Source organism: Neoarius graeffei, chromosome 20 (genome assembly GCF_027579695.1).
Source record: "Neoarius graeffei isolate fNeoGra1 chromosome 20, fNeoGra1.pri, whole genome shotgun sequence".
NCBI lineage: Eukaryota > Metazoa > Chordata > Actinopteri > Siluriformes > Ariidae > Neoarius > Neoarius graeffei.
Window position 1 is genome coordinate 66,164,984 of NC_083588.1, and position 24,893 is coordinate 66,189,876.

Sequence of the window (24,893 nt, forward strand, 5' to 3'; positions counted from 1 at the left end):
CTGTCTCTCTGTCTCTCTAGTGTCTCTCTCATCTCTCTCCAGTGTCTCTCTCTCGTGTCTCTCCTGCTCTCGTCTCTCTCTCTCTCTCTCTCTCTCTCTCTCTCTCTCTCTCTCACTCACTCTCTCATCTCTCTCTATCTCATCTCTCTCATCTCTCTCTATCTCATCTCTCTCTCATCTCTCTCTCTCATCTTTCTCACTCTTATCTCTCTCTCTCTCTCACTCTGTCGCGCTCTCGTCTCTCAAGCTCTCTCATGTCTCACTCTCATCTCTCTCTGTCTCTCTCTCTCTCTATTTCTCCCCATCTCTCTCTTGCTCTTGTCTCTCTCTCTCTCTTTCTCTCTCTCTCTCTCTCTCTCTCTCTCTCTCTCTCTCTCTCTCATGTCTCTCTCTCATCTCTCTCTCTCTCTCTCTCTCTCTCTCTGTCCAAGTAGGAAGAGTCTGGCAGAGAGTTTAGGAGTCTCGCCCACCCTCTGACTGACCGATCCCAGTCTCCACACAGCTGTGTTGCACACACACACACACACACACACACACACACACACACACACACACACACACAGACACACACACACACACACACACACACGGTCACATTGCAGTGTGTGAAAATGCTCTGGTGTGGATTGTTCCTGGCCCTGTGGCTCAGCAGCGTGCCGCTCTCAGCTCTTCCTTCTACCAGTATGAAGATCACTCCGGGTGAGTCCGACTTCACCACCTTCATTTTCTTACTTCACTTTTTCGAAAGCTACACACTCTATTTTATTCTTTTCTATCCTTCCTTTTTAAATTCCTGTGCATTTTGCATGTTGAGAGTTTCTTCCTGGAGTTGTGAGAATGTGAACAGTACAGGACAAAGAGCTTGCTGCTTTCCGAGAGTCTACACTGTGATTTACTTCAGGAGGAAGAAGAGGAAAGTTTGAGCTTCACTCATCTTCACTCACAGATTCATGCAGACTGACCTCGACATTTTACACGTTTATCTTCATGTATCAGTAAAAACAGCAAATAGAAAACATTCAGAATTCTTTCTAGGAAACGATAACCTCTTATAAGACAGTCATGAACTTTAATATAATCAAACTAAATCCCTAAGAAAATATGTAGGTCTGGTGTTTGAGGAATGAGGTGAGAACATCACGACAACAAACATTACACCTGACCATGAGGTTTCAGGAAACATAATACACATCAGGATATTTAATTATTTTGTGTCATTTATCACTTGTTAGTTATTAATATACATATTTTTAATTTATAAAATAGTTAATGAGTAACAAGTTACAACATACACTCCCCGGACACTTTAATAGGAACGTGTTGTTGGTTCTAAGATCCCTGTTCTTGGCTGCAGGAGTGGAACCCAATGTGTTCTTCTGCTGTTTCATGCTGAGATGCTTTTCTGCTCACCACGGTTGTAAAAAGTGATTATATGAGTTACTATATCCTTCCTGGCAGAAAAGCTCGAACTAGTCTGTCCATTCCCCTCTGACCCTCTCTTATCAACAAGGCGTTTGTTTCCACCCACAGAACTGTCGCTCAGTCACTCAGTGTTTTTTGTTTTCTGCACCATTCTGTGTAAACTCTAGAGACTGTTGTGTGTGAAAACCCCAGGAGATCAGCAGCTTCTGAAATACTCAAACCAGTCCATCTGGATCAAACCAACACCCATACCACAGTGAGAGAAAGTCACACTGTGAGATCACAGTTTTTCCCATTCTAGAAGGGTGTTCCTAATAAAGTGTCCAGCGAGTGTTGAACAGTAATTAAAATGCAGCTCTAAAACAACACAGAGTTAAAAAAAAATCACCATGATCTCCTTGAAGTCCTGTTTTATGGTATAATTTATCTAATAAAAGAGACTGGTGTGCTCGAACAGACTCCATCAGTCACTGGAAACTCAAATCTGCTATAATTCCAAATAAATAAATTGAAAATAATGCAGTGGAAATATCTTCAACAAACACTGAGTGAAAATGTTCTTGTCAGTGTTTTTATAATGTTAACCAACTCTGTTTTTACTGATTATATTTGCCTTCATTTTGTTTGTTAAAATTCAGAATACATTAATTAAACTCAAATAAACATCATTTATAATGAACTTTATATCTGACAGTGTCTTTGGGCTCCTCGGTGTCTGGATGCGTCGCCATTTGTCGTTTGTCTCTCGCTGATATTCTGTTCTCAAATCTCTGTGTCACAGAAGAGTTTCCTTTGTTATACATGTTTCAGATAAACGTCACACCTCACTATAACTACACCTTACCTTCAAATATAATCATTACATATTTAACAAATCATTTTTTTAATTCATTCATTCAAACCTGAACACATTAAATATTTGCAATATTCCACAAGTCACAAGTTCAACAGGAAGTTCATATTCATCCCGAATATCCCAATTTCTTGAAGATCATGAGAAGAAGAAAGTACAGCTCTGTCACCCAAATTACAGACTGAAAGTAAATCATTAATAATAAAAAAAATGAAGTAAATCATTAGAATGTCCTTAATGTCCCGATGCCATTAGCATGGATGCTAGTTCACCACATACTGTCGATTTGCTAATCCTCTGCTCAAAAATACCTCAACATTGTTCCTCACTGAAGAGAAAAATGCAGCAAAGGAACTTCATGAAATATGAGACGGTCAGTTAACACTGCCTCATATAAAAAATCTTTTTTTAAGACTAAATAGCTTCCAAGAGCATCATGTTTTCCTGTTTAGCACCTTACAGTGAGTTGCGTGATACTCCAATCTTGTGATATACATCACAATATTGGAGTGGAGAGAGAGAGAGGATGTTATTTATATATATAGATAGATATATAGATGGAGAGAGAGAGAGAGAGAGAGAGAGGATGTTACACAGTGGTGCGAAGATATGAAGTTTATCTTCAAGTGGTGAGTGTATATATCACGAGTGAGTGAAGTGAACGAGTGAAAATATTTTCAATACAAGAAGATAAACTTCATATCTTTGTGCAACCGTGTAATGTTCTTTATATTATATGGACACAGCCACAAAAAAAAGTACACAAGTTAATCAAAAGCATTTTAATTTTGAACCGATTCGCTGTTTCAACAACGCGTGTCTAGTCAGTGGGAAAACGCCGGGAGTGACGTCATCAGAGTGAAATATCGGAAAATATGTCCCTCAGATCTGCGATGTATTTTGTCTGAAAAATGTGGGTTTTTCAACACGAGAAGATAAACTTCATATCTTTGCGCCAACGTGTGATTTTTCTTTTTATTATATCGACACATTTACAAACGAAAAGTCCCCAGATTTATCAAAACAATTCATCGATTTCCTCACGAGTGACTGATAGAGATTTATGTCCCGGTTTTGGTTCTCCATGTCCTGGATGGAGCTTGGATGAAAAATAAATACGAATGGTGTATTTTCCACTAAAACACTTGTGTCTGTGTAATATCTGATATTATTGCCCAGCTGTAGCTCAGAGTTGGAGAACCTCATTAGAACCCATTTCCTGTGAAGTGTAAATGTGAATTGATGAAGTCAGTACCACAGTTTTACTCTGTAACTCCGCCCTGTTGTCCAGCTCTGCCCCTGCAGCTCCCTGACTCGAGTCAGCCTGCGGTCTGTCCGCTCTTCTGGACCGAGTTCGATGGTTTTTGTTACCGTTTCTTCCCCCTGAACCGCACGTGGGCCGAGGCCGACCTGTACTGTGCAGAGTTCTCCAACGGTCACCGGTCAGGAAAACTGTCCTCCATACACAGGTAACACACAGACACACTTAGACTTAGACAACCTTTATTGTCATTCAGTATGCAACATGTGTACAGAGAACGAAATTTCGTTGCAATTTGGCTCAGCACAGAATTAAATATGAAGTGTATTAAATTAAATTATGCAGCAGCAAAAATATTATAAAGTGCAATAGTAAAGGATCATCTAGAGCATGGCGTCACGCTTCAGTCGACTGACACGTCTGTATTTGTGTTCAGCTGGGAGGAGAACGTGTTCGTGTACGATCTGGTGAACAGCCGTGTGCCAGGGATACCGACAGATATCTGGATCGGCCTGCACGACCGGAGACAGGTGAAACCTCACAGGCGGCTTGGAGCTCGGGTTGAATGCAACAGGGTTGCCAGGGTCATGGATTTTATACAACCCCGATTCCAAAAAAGTTGGGACAAAGTACAAATTGTAAATAAAAATGGAATGCAATGATGTGGAAGTTTCAAAATTCCATATTTTATTCAGAATAGAACATAGATGACATATCAAATGTTTAAACTGAGAAAATGTATCATTTAAAGAGAAAAATTAGGTGATTTTAAATTTCATGACAACAACACATCTCAAAAAAGTTGGGACAAGGCCATGTTTCCCACTGTGAGACATCCCCTTTTCTCTTTACAACAGTCTGTAAACGTCTGGGGACTGAGGAGACAAGTTGCTCAAGTTTAGGGAGAGGAATGTTAACCCATTCTTGTCTAATGTAGGATTCTAGTTGCTCAACTGTCTTAGGTCTTTTTTGTCGTATCTTCCGTTTTATGATGCGCCAAATGTTTTCTATGGGTGAAAGATCTGGACTGCAGACTGGCCAGTTCAGTACCCGGACCCTTCTTCTACGCAGCCATGATGCTGTAATTGATGCAGTATGTGGTTTGGCATTGTCATGTTGGAAAATGCAAGGTCTTCCCTGAAAGAGACGTCGTCTGGATGGGAGCATATGTTGCTCTAGAACCTGGATATACCTTTCAGCATTGATGGTGTCTTTCCAGATGTGTAAGCTGCCCATGCCACACGCACTAATGCAACCCCATACCATCAGAGATGCAGGCTTCTGAACTGAGCGCTGATAACAACTTGGGTCGTCCTTCTCCTCTTTAGTCCGAATGACACGGCGTCCCTGATTTCCATAAAGAACTTCAAATTTTGATTCATCTGACCACAGAACAGTTTTCCACTTTGCCACAGTCCATTTTAAATGAGCCTCGGCCCAGAGAAGACGTCTGCGCTTCTGGATCATGTTTAGATACGGCTTCTTCTTTGAACTATAGAGTTTTAGCTGGCAACGGCAGATGGCACGGTGAATTGTGTTCACAGATAATGTTCTCTGGAAATATTCCTGAGCCCATTTTGTGATTTCCAATACAGAAGCATGCCTGTATGTGATGCAGTGCCGTCTAAGGGCCTGAAGATCACGGGCACCTGGTATGGTTTTCCGGCCTTGACCCTTACGCACAGAGATTCTTCCAGATTCTCTGAATCTTTTGATGATATTATGCACTGTAGATGATGATATGTTCAAACTCTTTGCAATTTTACACTGTCGAACTCCTTTCTGATATTGCTCCACTATTTGTCGGTGCAGAATTAGGGGGATTGGTGATCCTCTTCCCATCTTTACTTCTGAGAGCCGCTGCCACTCCAAGATGCTCTTTTTATACCCAGTCATGTTAATGACCTATTGCCAATTGACCTAATGAGTTGCAATTTGGTCCTCCAGCTGTTCCTTTTTTGTACCTTTAACTTTTCCAGCCTCTTATTGCCCCTGTCCCAACTTTTTTGAGATGTGTTGCTGTCATGAAATTTCAAATGAGCCAATATTTGGCATGAAATTTCAAAATGTCTCACTTTTGACATTTGATATGTTGTCTATGTTCTATTGTGAATACAATATCAGTTTTTTAGATTTGTAAATTATTGCATTCCGTTTTTATTTACAATTTGTACTTTGTCCCAACTTTTTTGGAATCGGGGTTGTACAAAATTGGGGTCGTTTTGAAGGAAGTCTTCAGGTGGCATATTTTTCAATCAGATAAAAATGACAGATCTTGCAAATAATAAAAGCAAATAATCAGAATTAAATCTAATGAAGAAAAAACAGAAAAGTGACAGAATACAAGGCTTTCACAAAGTCTGTGTGTTACTCAGAGTCCTTATATAAATGTCTATGCTGTGATCGAGCGGGAACAGGTGCATGGGGATTAGTTCTAATGGTGCTGCTCGAGTGTGGATGTGAGAGATGAAACCAGACAGCTGTGTGGCGTATGGAGTGTGATATTGGATGGTAACTCTACAGTAGTGGTGTAAAGTGAAAGTGCTGGTTCACTGCTGTCCCCCAGGCACCCAGCAGACTCACACCATAATAAATGTGGTGGTCGTGCTTCTGGCGCATGACATGTGGCATCAAAGAAAGGAATAAATATGTATTGTAACTGCAGTGCGTCTCATTATTGGTCTCACTGTCACAAGACGACGCAGTGATTTATTGAGGTGAAAAACACGACACGACTCAGTTCAGTGGTTCATTCATGGTGCTGTAATATAATTTTTCTATTCAGGGGGATTTTGTTCATAAACTCATCAGGAGCTCTGCTTTTAGACAGTGAATAAATATCTGTATTATCCTGGTGTGGATGTATCTGCAGGAGGGCACCATGGAGTGGACGGACGGAACACCGTATGAGTTCAACTACTGGGATGGGAACCAACCGGATGACGGAATCCACCGGATCTCTGAGGAGGAGGACTGTGTGGAGATCTGGTACAGACAGAACAGCGGTGAGTCTCACACTCAGCCTCCTTCATCATCAGACTGATGTGTGTGTGTGTGTGTGTGTGTGTGTGTGTGTGTGTGTGTGTGTGTGTGTGTGTATGGTGATGGTATGTAGTGATATATGTGTGTATGTGTTTCTCTTTTTTCAGCGCTCAGGTCCTGGAATGACAACAGCTGTGACAAAGCCTTTCCGTTTGTGTGTAAAATCCCCATGCTGGAGCACTAACGTCCTGCACTGAGCTCATTACTTACACACACACACACACACACACACACACACACACACACACTTGACTGCTGAGAGCAATGTTCATCTGGGCTTCATTTAAACTTGTGACTCATTTCATCACACACACAGGCTTGCATAAGTATTCACCCCCTTGACCTTTTCCTGGTTGTGTCGTGTTGTAATCTGGAGCTGAAATGAAATTAATCAGGATTTTAGGTCATGAATCAACACAAAACACCCCGTAATACTGAATCAGCATCATTTGTGAAAATGATTTCCAAATAAAAACAATTACAATTTGCATAAGGTTGCATAAGTATTCACCGCCTTTACTGTGAAACCCCTAAATGAGTTCGTGTGAGAAAGGGGTCACCTCCAGATTTCACACCATGAATTAAACAGAGTTGACATGTATGCAGTTAAAGTGCCACATTCTCACAATGTAAATAAACCGGCTCCTGTTCCTTGAAGAACCCAGAGTTTGTTAGAGAACATACCAAAACAACAGCATCATGAAGATCAAAACAAGTCTGGGACAAAGTTCTGGTTTGGTTTTAAAACTTTGAACATCTCAGAGAGTCACGTTTAATCCTTTGTTGGAAAAAAAAACAGTGAAAATGCAGCAAAACCAAGACCCAGCAACCAAGAAGCTGAGCATAACACTCATAACTATGCTCCCACCACCATGTTTCACAGTAAGGTGATGAGCGGCGTTTGGCTTCTGTCAAACATAACACTTTGTGCCGAAGACAGAAAGTTCATTCTCTTCAGACCAGATAACCTTTTTTTCTGAAACAGGATTTCATTTGGATTTCTTTGGGGGGGGTCCAATAATGACTTTCTTTTTGTCAGTCTTCCATGAAGTCCAGCGCTGTGGAGTGTCCAGCCTGTGGATGTCCTGTGAACAGCTTCTCCCATCTGAGCTGTGGAACTCCGTCTAAGTTACACCCTGAAAACACCATCCCCACTGTGATGCACGCTGGTGGTAGCATCATGTTCAGAGTTACCCTTGGCCTTTTTGTTGCTTCCTGGACTTTTAGTTGATGGTCTCCTCTGAGCAGAGTCAAGGCTCGGTCATGTTCTTTCCATTTTGTAATAATGGATTTAATTTCTCTGAGGTTTCTTCTTTAGTGTTTTGATGTCATGTGTGATTGTCGCTGGGAGTTCTTATTAAACTGGTCGTTCAGCTGGTCGGAAAGTCACTCACTCACACACACACACACACACACACACACACACACACACACACACAGCCTGTACTTGTTCTTTGCACAGATGTTTGTCAGTGGTCTCCGCCCTTGCCCAGACGTCTGCTCCGTCATTGTACATGTGATTTGATTGTGAACACACATGCTTCCTTACACAACTGTGTTCTCTCTCTCTCTCTCTCTCTCTCTCTCTCTCACACACACACACACACACACACACATTAATCTCTGTCTCTCTCCTCAAGCTTCTGCCTTAAAATGTTTATTTAGAAACTTGTAAGCAAAGTCGTCACATCGCAAGTCACTGCTGTTACTGTAAATGTTATGAAGAGGTGCAACAAGATGACATCATTAAATAAATGCCTGCCAAACACACACACACACACACACACACACACACACACACACACAGTCATGGAGCGACTGGAAAACACTCATCATTTATTCCAAACATCACCTCAGCCAGTGTTTTGTAATTCAGTACAGTATATACGCGTATAGGTGTCTATTTCCTCACGTATCTCCTAAATTAGGGCCCTAGATAGGGCACAGAGTGCACACTTCTCTAAAATAAGTGGGGGCATATTTTTATTTGTATTTATGCATATTGTTATCAAGGTAAGATCCTGTGATTTTGGGCGTGTCAGTTCTTTTCACATTTTCACATCAATGTCAGCTTTAAGCTCCACCCACGTCATGTCATATATCCCCGAAAGGCGCGTTTTTGTGGCATTATAACATCCACATCAGTTTCCTTCATAAACCACACATTAAACCACATCAAAAAATTTTAACACAGTTTACCTCAGAATATTTTTTCTATATTTTATATTCAGAACAAAAAAAAAAGAATCTCAGTTTCCAGATGTATTCATGAAAATTTTATATGTTCCTCATTAGTAGTTAGTTAAACTGTATTACAGAGGATTTTTCCAAAATGCTTATTATTGTAGATTATATGTTAGAGTTCATGCTGGAAAACTTTTATTGTATAAACAGTGCATGGTGTTTCGTGATAAAAAAAAATAAAGAAATAATTTTCCAACAAAATTTTCTGTAAAAGTCTTTCTCTTTTGGGATACACTTCTAATCCTAATCCTCATCCTAATCCCACCAAAACTAAAACACTCAATGATTAGGATTAGATTAAGTCTGTAAATTTATGTATATTGAACTCAACAAAGCCTCATTTGCATAAATAATATTCCAATACAAAAAAAAACTTTTAATATCAATAATCATCTGGTGAAGAATCACCTGTTCACCTGTCACATCTCGTCTGAACATATTATTCTTCAACACATTCTCAAAAGGTTGAACCGTAATGTTCCTGTGATGTTAGAAAAATCTACTATACTGCAAACTAAAATACGTAATAATAATAATAATAATAATAATTAAAGCCGCAAGCGGCCTCGACGGGCCCTCGCGCCAGCGGCCAAGGGGGGCGGGGGCATGCGTCCCCGCGAAATACCTTCCACAGCTTCTTCGGCAAGAGACATTACTCCCGCAATGGCGACAAAGAACAGAATTGGACACATGGCAACGATAGGGTCTCGCACTGTACGGTGCTCGGGCCCTAATAATAATAGCGCCCTAATAAGGGTCTTGTAAAGAGTTTGCTTGCCAAGTTTGACAAATCAGAAGCTGCAATATCATTTTTGCCATAACCAGCACCCCCAGGGGCGAAAGTGCACAAAATTAGGCGTACATGTCAGGTGAGCTATGAAGAGTTTGCGTATGAAGTTTGATGACAATTGAGTAAATAGAAGATGAGATATAGATTTTTGAAGAATAAAATTTTTGGTTTTTCCCATGTCAGTAGGTGGCACTATGCTGTACATGAGCGATTATGAGTTGGAAAAATAAGTGTCTACAACAGCAACGCACTATCACAAGGTAGTGGTGTGAAGGAAAAGCATTATGGAATTATTTACCAAAAACCCGTTTTGGAGCAATTGCGTCGGCCAAAAACAGCGCCCCCCATGGACGAAAATTCCCAAAATGTGGTATACATGACATGGGAGGTAGGAAGAGGGTGGCCGTGAAGTTTGACCAAATTTGAGGAAAGACTGGAATTTTTGCCCAAAAATAGCGCCCCCAGTGGCGAAATATCACAGAAAGTGGGTAACATGTCAGAAGCCCAATGAGTGATCTGCGTGTGAAGTACGAGCAGGTTTGAGCAAGTAGAAGATTTGTTATGAACTTTTAAGCATGTAAAATGTTGCATTGAAAATTGATTGACGTATAACTTCTGAACGGTTTATCCTACGTGAAACCTATTTAGAAACTTCTGTCAGCCATGTCTGTAGATGATGTGTATCAATTTTGGTGACATTCCTATGAACGGTCTAGGAGGAGTTGCGCCGTCTTCGTGGCCATGCATTTCGCACAAAAGTGAAATTACCTCACTTCCTGTTGGGCGTGGCTAATGCATAGGCATTACATTTTTGTCCGGCTTAGTGAGATACATATGCATACCAAATGGCATGCCACTACTACAAACTACATGGCAACCAGGCACCTTAATGCGGGAGGCCAAAATCACAACGAGTTAGGGGGCGCTATAGAGGCCCTGAGGCCCGCCTGGATCTGGGCTTCTGGTTCTCAGTAGCGGTGGCAGTCTAAGAAAAAGGAGCCAAATTTCGTGCGTTGTCGACCATGGCAAGCGCCCCAATAAGGGTCTTGTAAAGAGTTTGCTTGGCAAGTTTGACAAATCAGAAGCTGCAATATCATTTTTGCCATAACCAGCACCCCCAGGGGCGAAAGTGCACAAAATTTGGCGTAGACGTCAGGAGAGGTATGAAGAGTTTGCGTATGAAGTTGGATGACAATTGAGTAAATAGAAGATGAGATATAGATTTTTGAAGAATAAATTTTTTGGTTTTTCCCATGTCAGTAGGTGGCGCTATGCTGTACATGAGCGATTATGAGTTGGAAAAATAAGTGTCTACAACAGCAACGTACTATCACAAGGAAGTGGTGTGAAGGAAAAGCATTACGGAATTATTTACCAAAAACCCGTTTTGGAGCAATTGCGTCGGCCAAAAACAGCGCCCCCCATGGACGAAAATTTCCAAAACGTGGTATACATGACATGGGAGGTAGTAAGAGGGCGGCCGTGAAGTTTGACCAAAATTGAGGAAAGATTGGAATTTTTGCCCAAAAATAGCGCCCCCAGTGGCGAAATATCACAGAAATTGGGTAACATGTCAGAAGCCCAATGAGTGATTTGCGTGTGAAGTATGAGCAGTTTTGAGCAATCAGAAGATTTGTTATGAATTTTTAAGCATGTAAAATTTTGCATCGAAAATTGATTGACGTATAACTTCTGAACGGTTAATCCTACGTGAAACGTATTTAGTAACTTTTGTCAGCCATGTCTGTAGATGATGTGTATCAATTTTGGTGACATTCCTATGAACGGTCTAGGAGGAGTTGCGCCGTCTTCGTGGCCATGCATTTCGCACAAAAGTGAAATTACCTCACTTCCTGTTGGGCGTGGCTAATGCATTGGCATTACATTTTTGTCCGGCTTAGTTAGATACATATGCGTACCAAATTGCATGCCACTACTACAAACTATATGGCAACCAGGCACCTTAATGCGGGAGGCCAAAATCACAACGACTTAGGGGGCGCTATGGAGGCCCTGAGCCCCGGCCAAGTTTGGGCTTCTGGTTCTGAGTAGCGGTGGCAATTCTCGGAACTGGTGCCAAATTTCGTGCGTTTTCGCCCATGGCAAGCGCCCCGAAAATGGCCCAACAGCGGAGAAAAATAAAGAAGAAGAAGAAGACGGAAGAAGAAGAAGAAGAAGACGGAAGAATAATAATAGTGAACTCTTACAAGAACAATAGGGCCTTCGCCCATAGGGCTCGGGCCCTAATAATAATAATAATATCACAATGTTATTAGCATTGCATTATTTAAAAAATATACAGAAAGGTTAATGTTATAGTAATGTTGTAAGAATGTTTACAGTGGCATGCAAAAGTTTGGGCACCCTTACTGAAAATGTCTGTTACTGTGAATAGTTCAGTGAGCAGAAGATGAACTGATCACCAAAAGTCATAAAGGTAAAGACAACACATTTCTTTTCAGCGTTTTCTGCAAGATTTGTGTATTATTTTTGTTTTGTACAATTGGAGAGTGAAAAAAGAAAAGGAACACCATGCGAAAGTTTGGGCACCCCAATACATTTGAGTTCTCAGGTAACTTTTACCAAGGTTCCAGACCATAATTAGCTTATTGAGCTGTGGCTTGTTCAAATTCTTCGTTAGGAAAGGTCAGATGATGCAGATTTCAAAGCTGTATAAATTCTCTGACTCCTCAAACTTATCCCTAAAATCAACAGCCATGGGCTCCTCTAAGCAACTCCCTCGCATTCTGAATAATAAAATAATTGATGCTCACAAAGCAGGAGAAGGCTACAAGAATGCAGCAATGTGTTTTCAGGTAGCTGTTTCCTCAGATCATAATGTTATTAAGAAATGGCAGTTAACAGAAACAGTGGAGATCAAGGTGAGGTCTGGAAGATGAAGAAAACTTTCTGAAAGAACTGCTCGTTGGATTGCTAGAAAGGCAAATAAAACTCCTGTTTGACTGCAAAAGACCTTCAGAAAGATTTAGCAGACCCTGGAGTGGTGGTGCACTGTTCTACTATGCAGCGACACCTGAACAAATATGACCTTCATGGGAGAGTCATCAGAAGAAAACCTTTCCTGCATCCTAGCCACAAAATTCAGCGTCTGAAGTTTGCAAATGAACATCTAAATAAGCCTGATGCATTTTGGAAACAAGTCCTGTGGCCTGATGAAATCACAATAGAACTTTTTGGCCACAATGTGCAAAAGTATGTTTGGAGAAAAAGGGGTTCCAAATTCCAGGAAAAGAACACCTCTCCGACTCTGAAGCATGGGTGTGGATCCATCATGCTTTGGGGTTGTGTTGCAGCCAGTGGCACAGGGCACATTTCATTGGTCGAGGGAAGCATGGATTCGAATAAATACCAGCAAATTCTGGAAGGAAACATCACACCGTGTGTAAAAAAGTTGAAGTTAAAAAGAGGGCGGGTCCCACAATAAGACGATGATCCAAAACACCTCAAAATCTACAATGGAATACCTCAAGAGGCACAAGCTGAAGGTTTTGCCCGGGCCCTCACAGTCCCCTGACCTAAACATCATTGAAAATCTGTGGATAGATCTCAAAAGAGCAGTGCATGCAAGACAGCCCAGGAAACTTGTAGAACTGGAAGCCTTTTGCAAGGACGAATGTGTGAAAATCCCCCAGGTAAGAACTGAAAGATTATTAGCCGGCTACAAAAAGTGTTTACAAGCTGTGATACTTGCCAAAGGGGGTGTTACTAGGTACTAACCATGCAGGGTGCCCAAACTTTTGCTTCGGGCCCTTTTCCTTTTTTGTTATTTAGAAAATGTAAAAGATGAAAATAAAAAATTGTTTTTGCTTAAAATATAAAGGGAATGAGTTATCTTTAACTTTATGTCTTTTGGAGATCATTTCATCTTCAACTTGCTTAACTGTTCACAGTAACAGCAGTTTTGACCAGGGGTGCCCAAACTTTTGCATACCACTGTATAAAGGTTTAAATACAATGCTTTTTTCAATGACACCCAAACAGATGTTTCTAGAACTTTAGTCTGAAACTGATAGCTAGCTTGAGTGCATTTTTGTTTTTGCTGAAAAGTAAATCATGTAAATTTTCACTCTGATTAGTGAGTTATGAGGAGTTATTGCCCACGAGCCTGATTTCCTCTGAATGGTGCACTTCACAGGGGCTGTGTTGGTCCGAGGGTTTGGCCATACAGTTGCTTGGAATTGGGCTGTCTACCCGAGGGGTCAGGGGTCACATGTGATAGATGTTTTCACTGTGTTCTGTCAAAATGATGTAAATCGTTCCCCTCGTCTCCTCAGTGACGTAGACTCGGCCCTAGCGGAAGTCTCCGGTGAGGAGCGGCGATTGCGAGGTTCCATACAATCAAAACTCCCAGGCGAGTGGGGGAGGGGATTCCCCGTTGAGGCTGCATGCAGTGTGTTAGCGTGAGCATGTAGCCTATGGGAAATGAACAGTGTGTTGGATTAGCACTCATCCCATGTTTTGGAAAATCGAAAATGTTGTCTTGGGCCCCCCTGTGGTGTCACCAATCCATGTGCAAAGTATGGAGTATGTGCATCCAGCTGTGTCGATTTACACAGGTGAACAGACAGACAGAGAGACAGACAGCCTTCCTTTAGTAGTATAGATTTAATTTGTGTCTGACTATGCTGAAAGCTTTACACAATGATTTGTCATTGGAATATAAGTCAAGTCTGGCCACGCCCTACAAACGACATGAGGGGTTTGTCAAAAATCAACATTTTACTGAGTGGTTTCTTTTTATTTTTATTTAAAAACACTCTGCTAAAGCACCTACACGTTAAGTCACTGACAGGGCTAGCTGTCTTTTTTCTCACTAATATTTGTGAATAAAATGGCCTAGCTAAGCTAGCTAATTATTCTTTGCGTGATGCACAGAACATGGACAATCATCAGAAATTCTCAGAACTCATAAAGTATTGATTTCTCTCCCTCCGTTCACACGAGCAGGCAACAAGCCCCTCATGTCGTTTGTAGTTTGTGGGCGTGGCCAGATTTGATTTATATTCCAATGACAAATCATCGTCTAAAGCTAACGACATAGACACAAATTAAATAACTCACTAATCAGAGTGAATATTTATGTGATTTACATGTTACACGGTCGGTTAGCTTTCCTGCTAGCTTTACTCTGAGACCAGATTAGCAAAATACGCTAACTGTACTCACTGCGTTCACGCACTAGACACACCAGCGATCTCTGGTACTTCCTTTCAAGCTCTGTTTTCCCTCGAAACGTCTCAGCACACATTTAATATAACAAGAGATCAAATTCTATAAATTATATAAAGTTTTTCTTCCATTTTTGTAGAAACGAATTGCAGGTAGAAACAAAGTTGTGAGCGGAGATCTGAAGAAACTAACCACACACGCTGTAGGATCGCTCTGAGGAACCGTTCAAGACAACTGTTTGGATTTGTTGCTTCTTTAAAGTGCTGATGACACGTTTTTGACATCTTTGGCGATGTTTTATAACATAAAAAGTCATTCCCGATGATCCATATATTAATTCACGAAGGCACCTATTTTACAAGTTATGATAAAAAACGCGGCTATTTGGGCAAATTTGACGGGGCTGCAGCACCCAGGAGACGAAAGAGGAGGAGGGGCTATATGACATCAGCAAAAGAACCTTCCTCCTCACTTACCAGTTTGTTGTTGATGCGGCAGGTGTTCAGTTTATCATTATTAGTATTTTTATTATACATTATATATATATATATATATATATATATATATATATATATATATATATATATATATATATAGTTATTATGCCTTCGCGTTGTGTTGCCGGCTTTTGCTCCAAAACCCACAAGGATGGGGTAAGTTTATTCAAGTTTCCCAGAGATCCCGAGCTGCATGCGAAGTGGGTGAGGCAAGTCAGGCGCACTCGTGACAAGTGGGAGCCCTCACCAACATCCGTCCTGTGCTCTGAACACTTCGATTTGGATTGTTTTGACACCCTTCCCAGCTTAAAGGAATCTCTTGGGTGTTCAGTTCAGCACAAACGTGTGTTACTACCATCAGCAGTGCCTACAGTATTCCGGAGGGGGTCTACTAGTAGCTATGCCGGATCCAGCAGTCGCCTGGGACAAGGCGACTCCTCCAAAGACAGTCCTCCTGTCAGAACATGTGTTGAGAAACGACATAAGATAAAGGTACGTAGAGCTATAGAGTGCTCCGACATGATGCTAAAAATAGTAACCATGCGGTCTGCGCGGCCATCTTGGAAGTCACTCGCTCCAGAGCGCTCATAGAGTACACATCATAGAGTACACATTCATGATAATCATAAATGTAATCATAAAGTCGGCGTGATATCAGTCATGTATTTGCTTGTGAAAGCTTGCGGCTTTCATGTAACTGCCGCCTAGCAACGAGAGGCAAAGGGTAAAGAGGGTAGGCTATCATAGATTCTATTCGGAAGAGATCAATACATGATTGCTTAAAAATGAGGTATTTTAACAATTTGCATCTGTTTTGTGATTATCGTGACACTTGTGTGTTCTATAGAACTGTATGTCTTATCAGCACATCGAGGATCTTCCACCGGAGGCTTTAGCAAGTACTCGTAGCAACACTACACTTTACCCTTTGCCATGCATTGTTAGGGAACGGTAGCAAGTACCCCGATGACCGACTTCAAGAATATGTAGAAAAAATTTAGAAATTATACTTTCCAAAAGTCATTTGAGCTTAGTGTATTGCATTTCCATTTATATTGTAGGTTCTTGCTGATGTTTTTGCGGAGTATGATGCAGCTGCTGAATCAGAAGCTGCAGAGTTTGTATGTACTAGTTGTGAACATTCACATTATTATCAATCTCATTTATTTAAAATCAGATAAAATCATGCCATCATGATCACTGCTTAAAGTACCAGTATTTGGTTGTTGAAGAGCTAGCACTAGAGAGTTCACCGGCGTTTTCATGCGCCATTTCCATTGAGTAGAACCAGAGTAGAACAGCCAGTGAACCGCAGCTTGTTCTTCCGCTGACGTCACAGCATGGCCGCGAGCCACGGACCCAGTTTTCTTGTGCTGTGCAATTAAAAGTTGGATATTCGCGTAACAACAGCTTCTTTTCATGTAATTATAACAGAAATCTAACATGTTTGCCATGTTGTATAGTTTATTTAAGAAATTGCATAGAGTCATGTTCGTGTCATCAGCCCTTTAAAGCATCAGAATTTGCACAACTTGCGTACAGCTGAGAAATCTGAGTTCAGATGCTGAACCCGCAGCGCCGAGTCGTGCAGGTCTGTAGGAAATCAGCGCTCACCTGGTGCTTCATCACTCGTCAGTGTGAATGCAGGTTCTCTTTACACCTCATCTGATGTTTTGTTCTACACAGAACCTGTAAAAAAGAAACCTTTTTCTCAGGCTGATGTGTGTCTGAGTGTGTGTTTGCAGGGCCGTCGACAGGGGGGGACAACCGGGTATTTTGTCCCGGGCCCAGGCATGAGGGGGGGCCCAGAACTGGTCCCTCATGAAGATGCCATTAATCATTCTGTTTCATTTCAAAATGTGTTGATTTGGGGGAGAAAAATGTGCTATATTTGCATTCAATGAATGATTTCTGGTTCTTTTGCCTTTATTGTCTTCGAAAATAGATTCAAGAACCCACCTACCACCCCTAATGCAGAAATGGTTTGGTCTTTGATTAAGGCGCCAAATAACACGGCACTATTCCATCATAACGCTTTGACAATAAGCGTGCGAGCCCGTTTGCCAACATGCACAAGTCAGGAGCAAAGAAAAGAAAAGAGAAAAAGAGATGAAGAAGCCAAGAGCCTCAGGGGCTCACTGCATAGATATTTTAGAAAAGATTCAGATGATGCAGCTGAGCCAGGTAAGACACAGATAACTTTTTTCCAGCCCCGTAATGTAACCCCAGCACGCGCGACGCACCATTCATAATTATAAAGTAGGGGATAGCAGGGTACACTGAGTGAACACTGAAATGCACAGGGCATTGAATTATTTCATAAACATATTGGTTTAATAACACTGTGTTGCATATATCTCAATGAAGCAAAGAATAGCACATTGGCCCGCAATCATATCCAAATGTTTTAGGCACGCTTGCTGAGCTGCGCTGAGCTGGACTCCGGTTAGCTGAAAGCCCGTGGAACGCTGCCTCTTGTTAATTAAACCTTATTTTGTTGGAAATCATCCCGTGTAGATACGACGGCATGTGAAATTGCCAGCTAGATAGAGTTTAATGTAACGAATGGGCTATAAATGGGGTGTTTTGAGGTTAGTCTGTTGCAAAACATTAAACTTTCGCTTAGACTGGATACTCTTCAAACAATTCCCTTGCTCAAGTGAAAAATGATAGGCCTGTATGAAAAGCGCAATTAATGAAAGTAGCCTAATAAGCCCTAAATGAATAAAACAACCTCTGTTTTATTGTTGTTGCTTACACGTTAAGATTTTGAAATCTTCTCGGTCCAGTTCTATATCCAGGGAACGTTGTAATCCTTTTGGTTTATCCGTAATAAACGTGTCAGCCCCCAGGTCAGATAGGCTAATGTTACGTGGTTGGGAGGGTGTCAATTTTTTTTGTAACATTCTAAATCGAGTACGGAAAGGATGTTTATGAAAAACAAGACAAAAAAATATACTGAAAAACTCACTGTACACATCACTAGTGGCACACACGGACTGGCCATTGGGAGTAGCGGGAGTTTTCCCGGTGGGCTGGTGGTTCAGTGTGGGCCAGCGGAGAAAAAAAAAAAAAAAACAGTTGCGCGCTGGCCTTTAATATGATAAGCAATGTTGTTAACATTGCTTATCATATTAAAGGCCAGCGCGCAACTGTTTTTTTTTTTTTTTCTCCGCCGGCCCACACTGAACCACCGGCCCACCGGGAAAACTCCCGCTACTCCCAATGGCCAGTCCATGTGTGACTAGTGGTGATGCTTCTATGTTGAGATTTTGGGAAAGCCATAACTCCGTTCTCATTGAGGCCCAGTTCCATCCCGTAAACAATCATTTTGGTTTATCAACTACCTGCGCTCAAACATGTCACAGGAGAGGCTCAATGGGCTGGCTATGCTCTCTATAGAGCGCGAACTTGCAAAGAAGCTGGACTTCAATGACCTTATTGACGACTTTGCCACAGCAAAAGTCCGGCGCATTGCATTTCGCACCTGAATAGTTGCAGACTAAGGAAATGTTCAAACTGTAAATATGTTGAAATGTTGAAATAAAATGGTTGACTGTTATAATGGGCTTGGAATACCTGTTATTTAAGGGTTGGAGTGAATGGAGACTGTGAAAAGAGGGGTTGGGTGTGGGTGGTTGCTGTGTGGCGATGTGCGTGCGCGCGTATGTGTGTGTGTGTGGGGGGGGGGGCACTCAGATTATTTGGGGGGGGGGGGGGGGGGGCACTCAGATTATTTTGTCCCGGGCCCAGCCAAAGCTGTCAATGGCCCTGTGTGTTTGTCATGTTTCTGTCGTATGTGAACATTTTAAACTCATATCAAAGGCGACTGATGGAAACCAGAGCTCCTGTGCTGATTTCTTTTCCACAGTTTTCACCGTCTGACTCTGGATTCTTCAGTTTTCCACACGGTTCTTCAGGTTTGTTCTGCAGTAAACACTCATCACTCACAGGTCTCTGACTTTCGCTCCATCAGCCGCTGACCCTGAAGTGTGGCTCTCACTGAACACAGGGAACTCATTTCCCCAATTTATTCTCCGCTCTTCAGAACACGAGAGGAAGCTTAACCTTGATCTGCACACTGACCTTTCAAGGGTTTGTTCTCTCAGGCACACGAGCGCTTCACCAATTTGCACCTGGAACCTTCTGTATTTGGACTTGAGGAGCTCCTCAGGGGAAAAAAAACACAGGTTGCAATGATTAATGTCCTCATTATTGAAAATTTAGAACCCTTAAAAGGTTCTTTGGTTGTCCTTCTTGGAGAACCCTTCAAGGTTTTTTGTAAAGCACCCAATCAAACATTTCCATGGAGAATGGAGTTTAGGAGTAAGGGTTCTTCAGTTCTCCAAGGAGAGTTCTGAAAGAATATTTCCTCATTAGGAAAGGTTCTTTTTGTTGCTCTGGGAGAACCTTAAAGCATCTCTGGAGAACCCATATTTCCCAGTCAAAATGGTTTCCAAGTTTTAATGAGGCTAAGAACCTTCAACAGTGAACTCTTCAAGAACCCCTTTTTACCTCCGCCAAGGAGATTATGTTTTCGGTAGCGTTGGTTTGTTTGTTTGTTCGTTTGTCTGTTAGCAACATTACGGAAAAAGTTATGAACGGATTGCTCTGAATTTTTTTCCAGAGGTGTGACTGGGCACAAGTAACAATCCATTAAATTTTGGCGGTGATCCGGATCACCTTCTGGATCCCGGATTTTTTTAAAGGATTCTTGGCGGAGGTCTGCGCTCTCCGAGTGCTTTTCTAGTTTTTTTTAGTTGATTGACGCTGATGAAAAATATTCAATCCATTCAGGGTTCTTTCTGAGTCTGGAGGAACCTTGAATGGTTTTATAGAGAACTTGAGAACAAAGAGTTTCTCTATGAGAAAGATCTTCTCTTGTAGAACACTTTTAGGAGGCTAAAGCTTGACAAATCCTTAAAGAACCCTTTTTTTCTAAGATGCACCAAGAAATGTTCAGCTCCTGACAGGTTCTAGAGATTTAGAAGAATATACTGATCAATAATTTGGAGGTTGTAGTGCACACGTACTCTAAATCCACACACGCTTAGAAAAAAAAAGTGGGTTCATGAGTTCTTTAAGTTGATGGAAATGCTCTGGGAACAGTTTACATTCACACACGGTACAGTCCGTATCCAAGCTCACATCAGATCACTGCGCTGAGGTGGATCTGAGATCAGTTCCTGAGAACAGAACCACCTTTAAAGAAGGTGATGATCCTGTAAAGAAAACAATCATCGTGATCTGGAGATTCACTCGTGCAGGAAACAGACTCAGATAAACACAAACACGTGTCCCTGAAGTAATGAGGATGTGTTTCTTTTACGTTTCTCCATCATCACTCCCGTATCTGTCACTGTACCGTGAACTTGCTGTCCTCCTATTGGTGGATTTTAGTTCGAGTGTCGTAGCACATTATTGTTCTAAAACCAATCTCAACTCACAAGCAACGATTTCTGATCACACGATGTGTGATCAGGCTGAGAACGGTACGCTGTAGAACCACCTCAGCTGGTTATATTAAGTAAGTCGAGTTTCTAAACGTGAGCAGAAGTTCAGCTCAGGTCTCGATGTGAGGAATGAGTTCAGACAGATTCGAAAAGGTTGCCAGATCCTCACCTGGGAACACTCAATCATCTCTCAAGTCCCGGATTTCAAATGAGCACGGTGCATGGATCAAACACTCACGCTGAAATAGCATTTGTCATTAGTACACACACACACACACACGCACAGAGCGCAGTTGCAGGGGCCCCGGACCCTGACCTCGAGATGCCCCCAGGGGAGTTAAGCTGCTGCTCTGCTCCTGTACAGAGTAATTACATGAGTAATGAGCAGGACAGAGAGAACATTCGCACATAAACAAGCGCTGAATCACCTTCATCACGTCACTGATCGAGTTTCAGCATTCTGGGGCTGCGTTGCATTGCATTCACACGTCATCACCTGCCACTCAAAAGAACTGACATGCCCCAGGTACGAGAACATTCACTTCTTCACTGGGGTTATGTGCAGAGAAAAAAAATATCATGAAATCAGTTTCGAACAGTTTCCTGGAATGATGTTCTAATGTTCACTTCAGGGACTTTCATAATTTATGAGATTTATAAAAACAACATTCCATCATATCCCTGACTCGCACCCAAATCCAAACAACAGCATTAAACTCTTTGCCTTTTCTCCTCATTTGACACGACTTGATTAGACATCAAACACTTTCATTGGTCCTTCGTGAGTTGAAATCAGCATTCTTAATGCTCATTTACATATGAAAATAAATACATCCGTTCCAAACGATGTAACCGTCACCGCCCACATTTTTATGCGTCCTTTATGTTGACGTGGCTATTCAGCAGAACATCCACTAGAGGGCAGTGCAGAGTCTAAAGCTTCTGATGATAATAAACATGGCGACAGTGGAGAAGGTCATACCGTATAACCTCTAATGAACGCCCCCTCCCTAATTAACGCCCCCCCCCCCCCCCATATTTCGGAAAAAAAATAATTCAAAATTAAAAAAACTAACAGTCTGAACAGTTTTACATACCCCAGGTTTTCTATCCAAGTCCAGTATCCAAATCGAATACCGTTTTTACGACTTTTAGCTTAAAACTCGCAGTGTAGGATTTGTGTTTCTCAACACGTGTGTCCATCTTTACGATTAGAAACAGAATGATCAGATCAAATTATCTGGGAGGCGCGCGACTTCTGCAAAAAGGGAGCTTTATGCAAAGTGAGTGACGTAACAGTGGTCGACGAAAAGATCAAAGGTGTCAAGCCAGCTGACACGCGAGCTACATCTGGGCTGTTTCCTCGCCGAATGAACACCTGCATTACCGTATACACTCCAGTAAGCAAATAATAAAAAAAAATCAGTTTTTAAAAACACTTAATTCGACGACTTTTCACCTAGAAAACATATTAGGGAAAATTAGTAGGGCAGTTATGTTAGGGTTTGAAAAATTCGATCAACTGTGATATTTTACCCTAATAAACGTCCCCCTTTTGAAAAATGTAACACCCCCGGGGGCGTTCATTAGCAAGGGCGGCTGGTGCATAAGGGCGATTGGGCGACGCACTGCCAAAACGAAAAAAAAAAAAGTTTTTTTCTTTTTTTAAAACAAACTTTCACCAGTGCTGCTCGAGGCCGTTTTAATCTGTCTCTGGGTATCATTGTCCAATCAGGGTGGTCTTGCTTCTAGAGTACCGCCCCTTTTGGGGCGATTTCAGTCACACTGAAAATCGCCCAAGAGTTCACTGATAGAGTCCCATGTTAATATATTTTTTTTCTCCTGACTGACACTTCAATGCAATCTCTATGGGTTCTGGGGGGCGTGCCCTAACGTGCTTACGTCACTGCGAAGCGCAGCAAAGTTGCGTTCGATCCGCTCAGTTTCTGAGGTGAGACGGATGCAGAAAGCAATTCAGTGCGGTCCTGAAAAGAAGTTCCATTTAGTCGGCGATCAAATCAAGCTAAATTGGCAACAAAACAAGCTGGACCCCCTCAACCAAATCTAAACATAAAACAAATTTCGACAAGGGGGGGAATCATATACTCGAGGTTTTACTTCAACATGGTCCCAGCGCAAATCCTGGCGAGCTGGCTGCGAGGACGCCTCAGCGGTTTTCTGCTCCCCCTGCTTACTTTCCCACCCTGCAGGGGCTCCACGGACAACACTGCTTGGACAGTCACTGGAGTTTCGGACATGCATCGTTTGTCGGAGAAAATGTGACCCCTCACCGAATCCAGGGACGCATGTCGGCCGAAACGAATCAGAGATAATCGCAAAAGAAGCATTTTTTTTCGAAATTTGTGATTTTTGTTTTTTTCCATCATGTGCAAGTTGAGATCTTGAAGAATGCAATCAGTATTTCAGATAATAGATTGTTTTGTTGGAAAAGCATACATTTTTTGTTGCAAATTGTCTCGTTTTTGTCAGGACTGTAGCCTGCTGGGGGGTGTGGGTAAATTACCATATGGGCCATTCACATGATGATTTAAGTCTTTTTTTTTTTCCACAAATCAGCTGTATGATCCGAGTTGAGCGCATGGCTACTTAACTGCATACAGGCGTGTGATTTCACTATGGAATGAGTTACTAAACAGAGCGCAGAGGAGCTGAAACACCGTGAAGCAAACAGACACTCGGTATTTACATCGGAGATCACCATTTCTAGCAAAAAAAACCGCAACCTCGTTTTCCAGATTGAATGGAATACTTGAATGATCGGATGATACACGGACCGTTCTAGGATTACATTCCATCGGAGGCATTGGTGTGTGCAAGGCGCCGTTTCTCTTTCTGATGGGGTGAGTTTATTAATCTAAGGCTGTGTGGTTATTTTTGCATGTAACGGAGAGTGTTGTGGTTTGGTTAAGCCTAGGTCACAACCGGACGTACGATTTTTTGGCCGTGCGATTTTTGGCATTTCCCAAATCGCTGCGTTTTTTTTTTTTCACAGAGAAAGACGCACGTTGGCTGTAAGTTTGTCTTGCAACCTGAAAAAAACGTAAGCGCCCATAGAGTTTGTTTGACATGACAAAGAACCTCTGCGGCCGGTCTGCGGCTCGAAAATCAGCACATCACACGCGCGCTCTCGTACGTTTCATACACACGCTCTCGTGCATTTCATGCGCACTCTCCGTGTGTTTCTTGCGTTTTTTGCATGTAGACCGGCCATAGGAGCGCGTACTGTACGGCCGGTTGTGACCGAGGCTTTACATGAAACTAGCGTTGTGTTTGTTGTGTCATCATCGTGCTCTCTTTCTTTCTTACGGTGTGAGTAATTTTTCAACCACAAAACGTTAAAGTATACTTTAGGACTTATTTTTGTACTTCATAATTGTGTTGGGCATACTTTGCATGGAGGGAAAATTGATGTGGTGATCTTTGTTTACATGAAAGTAGCATCGTGCTAGCTAGTAGGGGGTAGGGCTTTCCTTAATGTCATGCAAATGAGCACCATTATGTGCCGCCCTACACCCAGAGTAGCTGAGATGGAAAACTTTGAGGGCGATTTTCTCCCTTTTCTGTTTTAAGAAGTATACACTTTCAAAAGGCCACACATTCTTCAAATATTGTCAGATCTCCACATGGAAGGCATCATTGGAAAGCTTAGAAACTGTACTTTCTGAATCTGTCAATAACTCAAAATGCCCCCGGGCCGACATGTGTCCCTGGATTCTGTGATCTACCACAAATAAAAAAACATGAGTCATCAAAGATTCACATGGGCAGCTGCCTGAAATTTTCGGCTTTTGGGAGAGTGAACATCGCTACACAGCTGGATGAGGGCTACAGGCTAGCAGTTCGCCGCCACAACAATGAGGTGAGCAAGAACAGGCACATATTAAACCGGCTCATCCAACGCGTGACATTTTGTGGAGTGTTCGAGTTAGCTCTACGAGGGAAAGACGAAACTGAGGGCTCCAGTCACCGTGGTGTTTTTCTGGGTTTGGTTGACTTTGTGACTCTCTCACACACACACACACACACACACACACACACACACACACACACACACTCACAGAATCCGTTCACTTTTGATGTTTTCAATGTGCATTTTTATATTTGCCACACTTTGCTCTGA

The 24,893-nt window shown here is 42.0% G+C and overlaps 1 protein-coding gene across 2 annotated transcripts; it reads left to right on the plus strand.

Moving 5' to 3' along the window:
- The first annotated feature begins 572 nt into the window (after positions 1-572).
- Positions 573-8,832, plus strand: clec19a (C-type lectin domain containing 19A). 2 transcript variants are annotated; one of them, XM_060902702.1, is made up of 5 exons: positions 573-699; positions 3,567-3,744; positions 3,973-4,066; positions 6,409-6,541; positions 6,686-8,832. In XM_060902702.1, exons 1-5 carry the CDS (start codon positions 612-614, stop codon positions 6,760-6,762), a joined length of 570 nt encoding a protein of 189 aa, XP_060758685.1. In that variant the 5' UTR covers positions 573-611; the 3' UTR covers positions 6,763-8,832. The 2 variants fall into 2 exon arrangements, with proteins under 2 accessions (XP_060758685.1, XP_060758684.1); XM_060902701.1 differs by having other exon boundaries at positions 6,693-8,832.
- The last annotated feature ends 16,061 nt before the right edge of the window (positions 8,833-24,893 follow it).

Coding starts and splice junctions, on each gene's coding strand:
- clec19a (XM_060902701.1), top strand. CDS start 612: ATGCTCTGGTGTGGATTGTTCCTGGCCCTGTGGCTCAGCAGCGTGCCG. Junction 3,745..3,972: donor AAACTGTCCTCCATACACAG/GTAACACACAGA, acceptor ATTTGTGTTCAG/CTGGGAGGAGAACGTGTTCG. Junction 6,542..6,692: donor CTGGTACAGACAGAACAGCG/GTGAGTCTCACA, acceptor TTCAGCGCTCAG/GTCCTGGAATGACAACAGCT.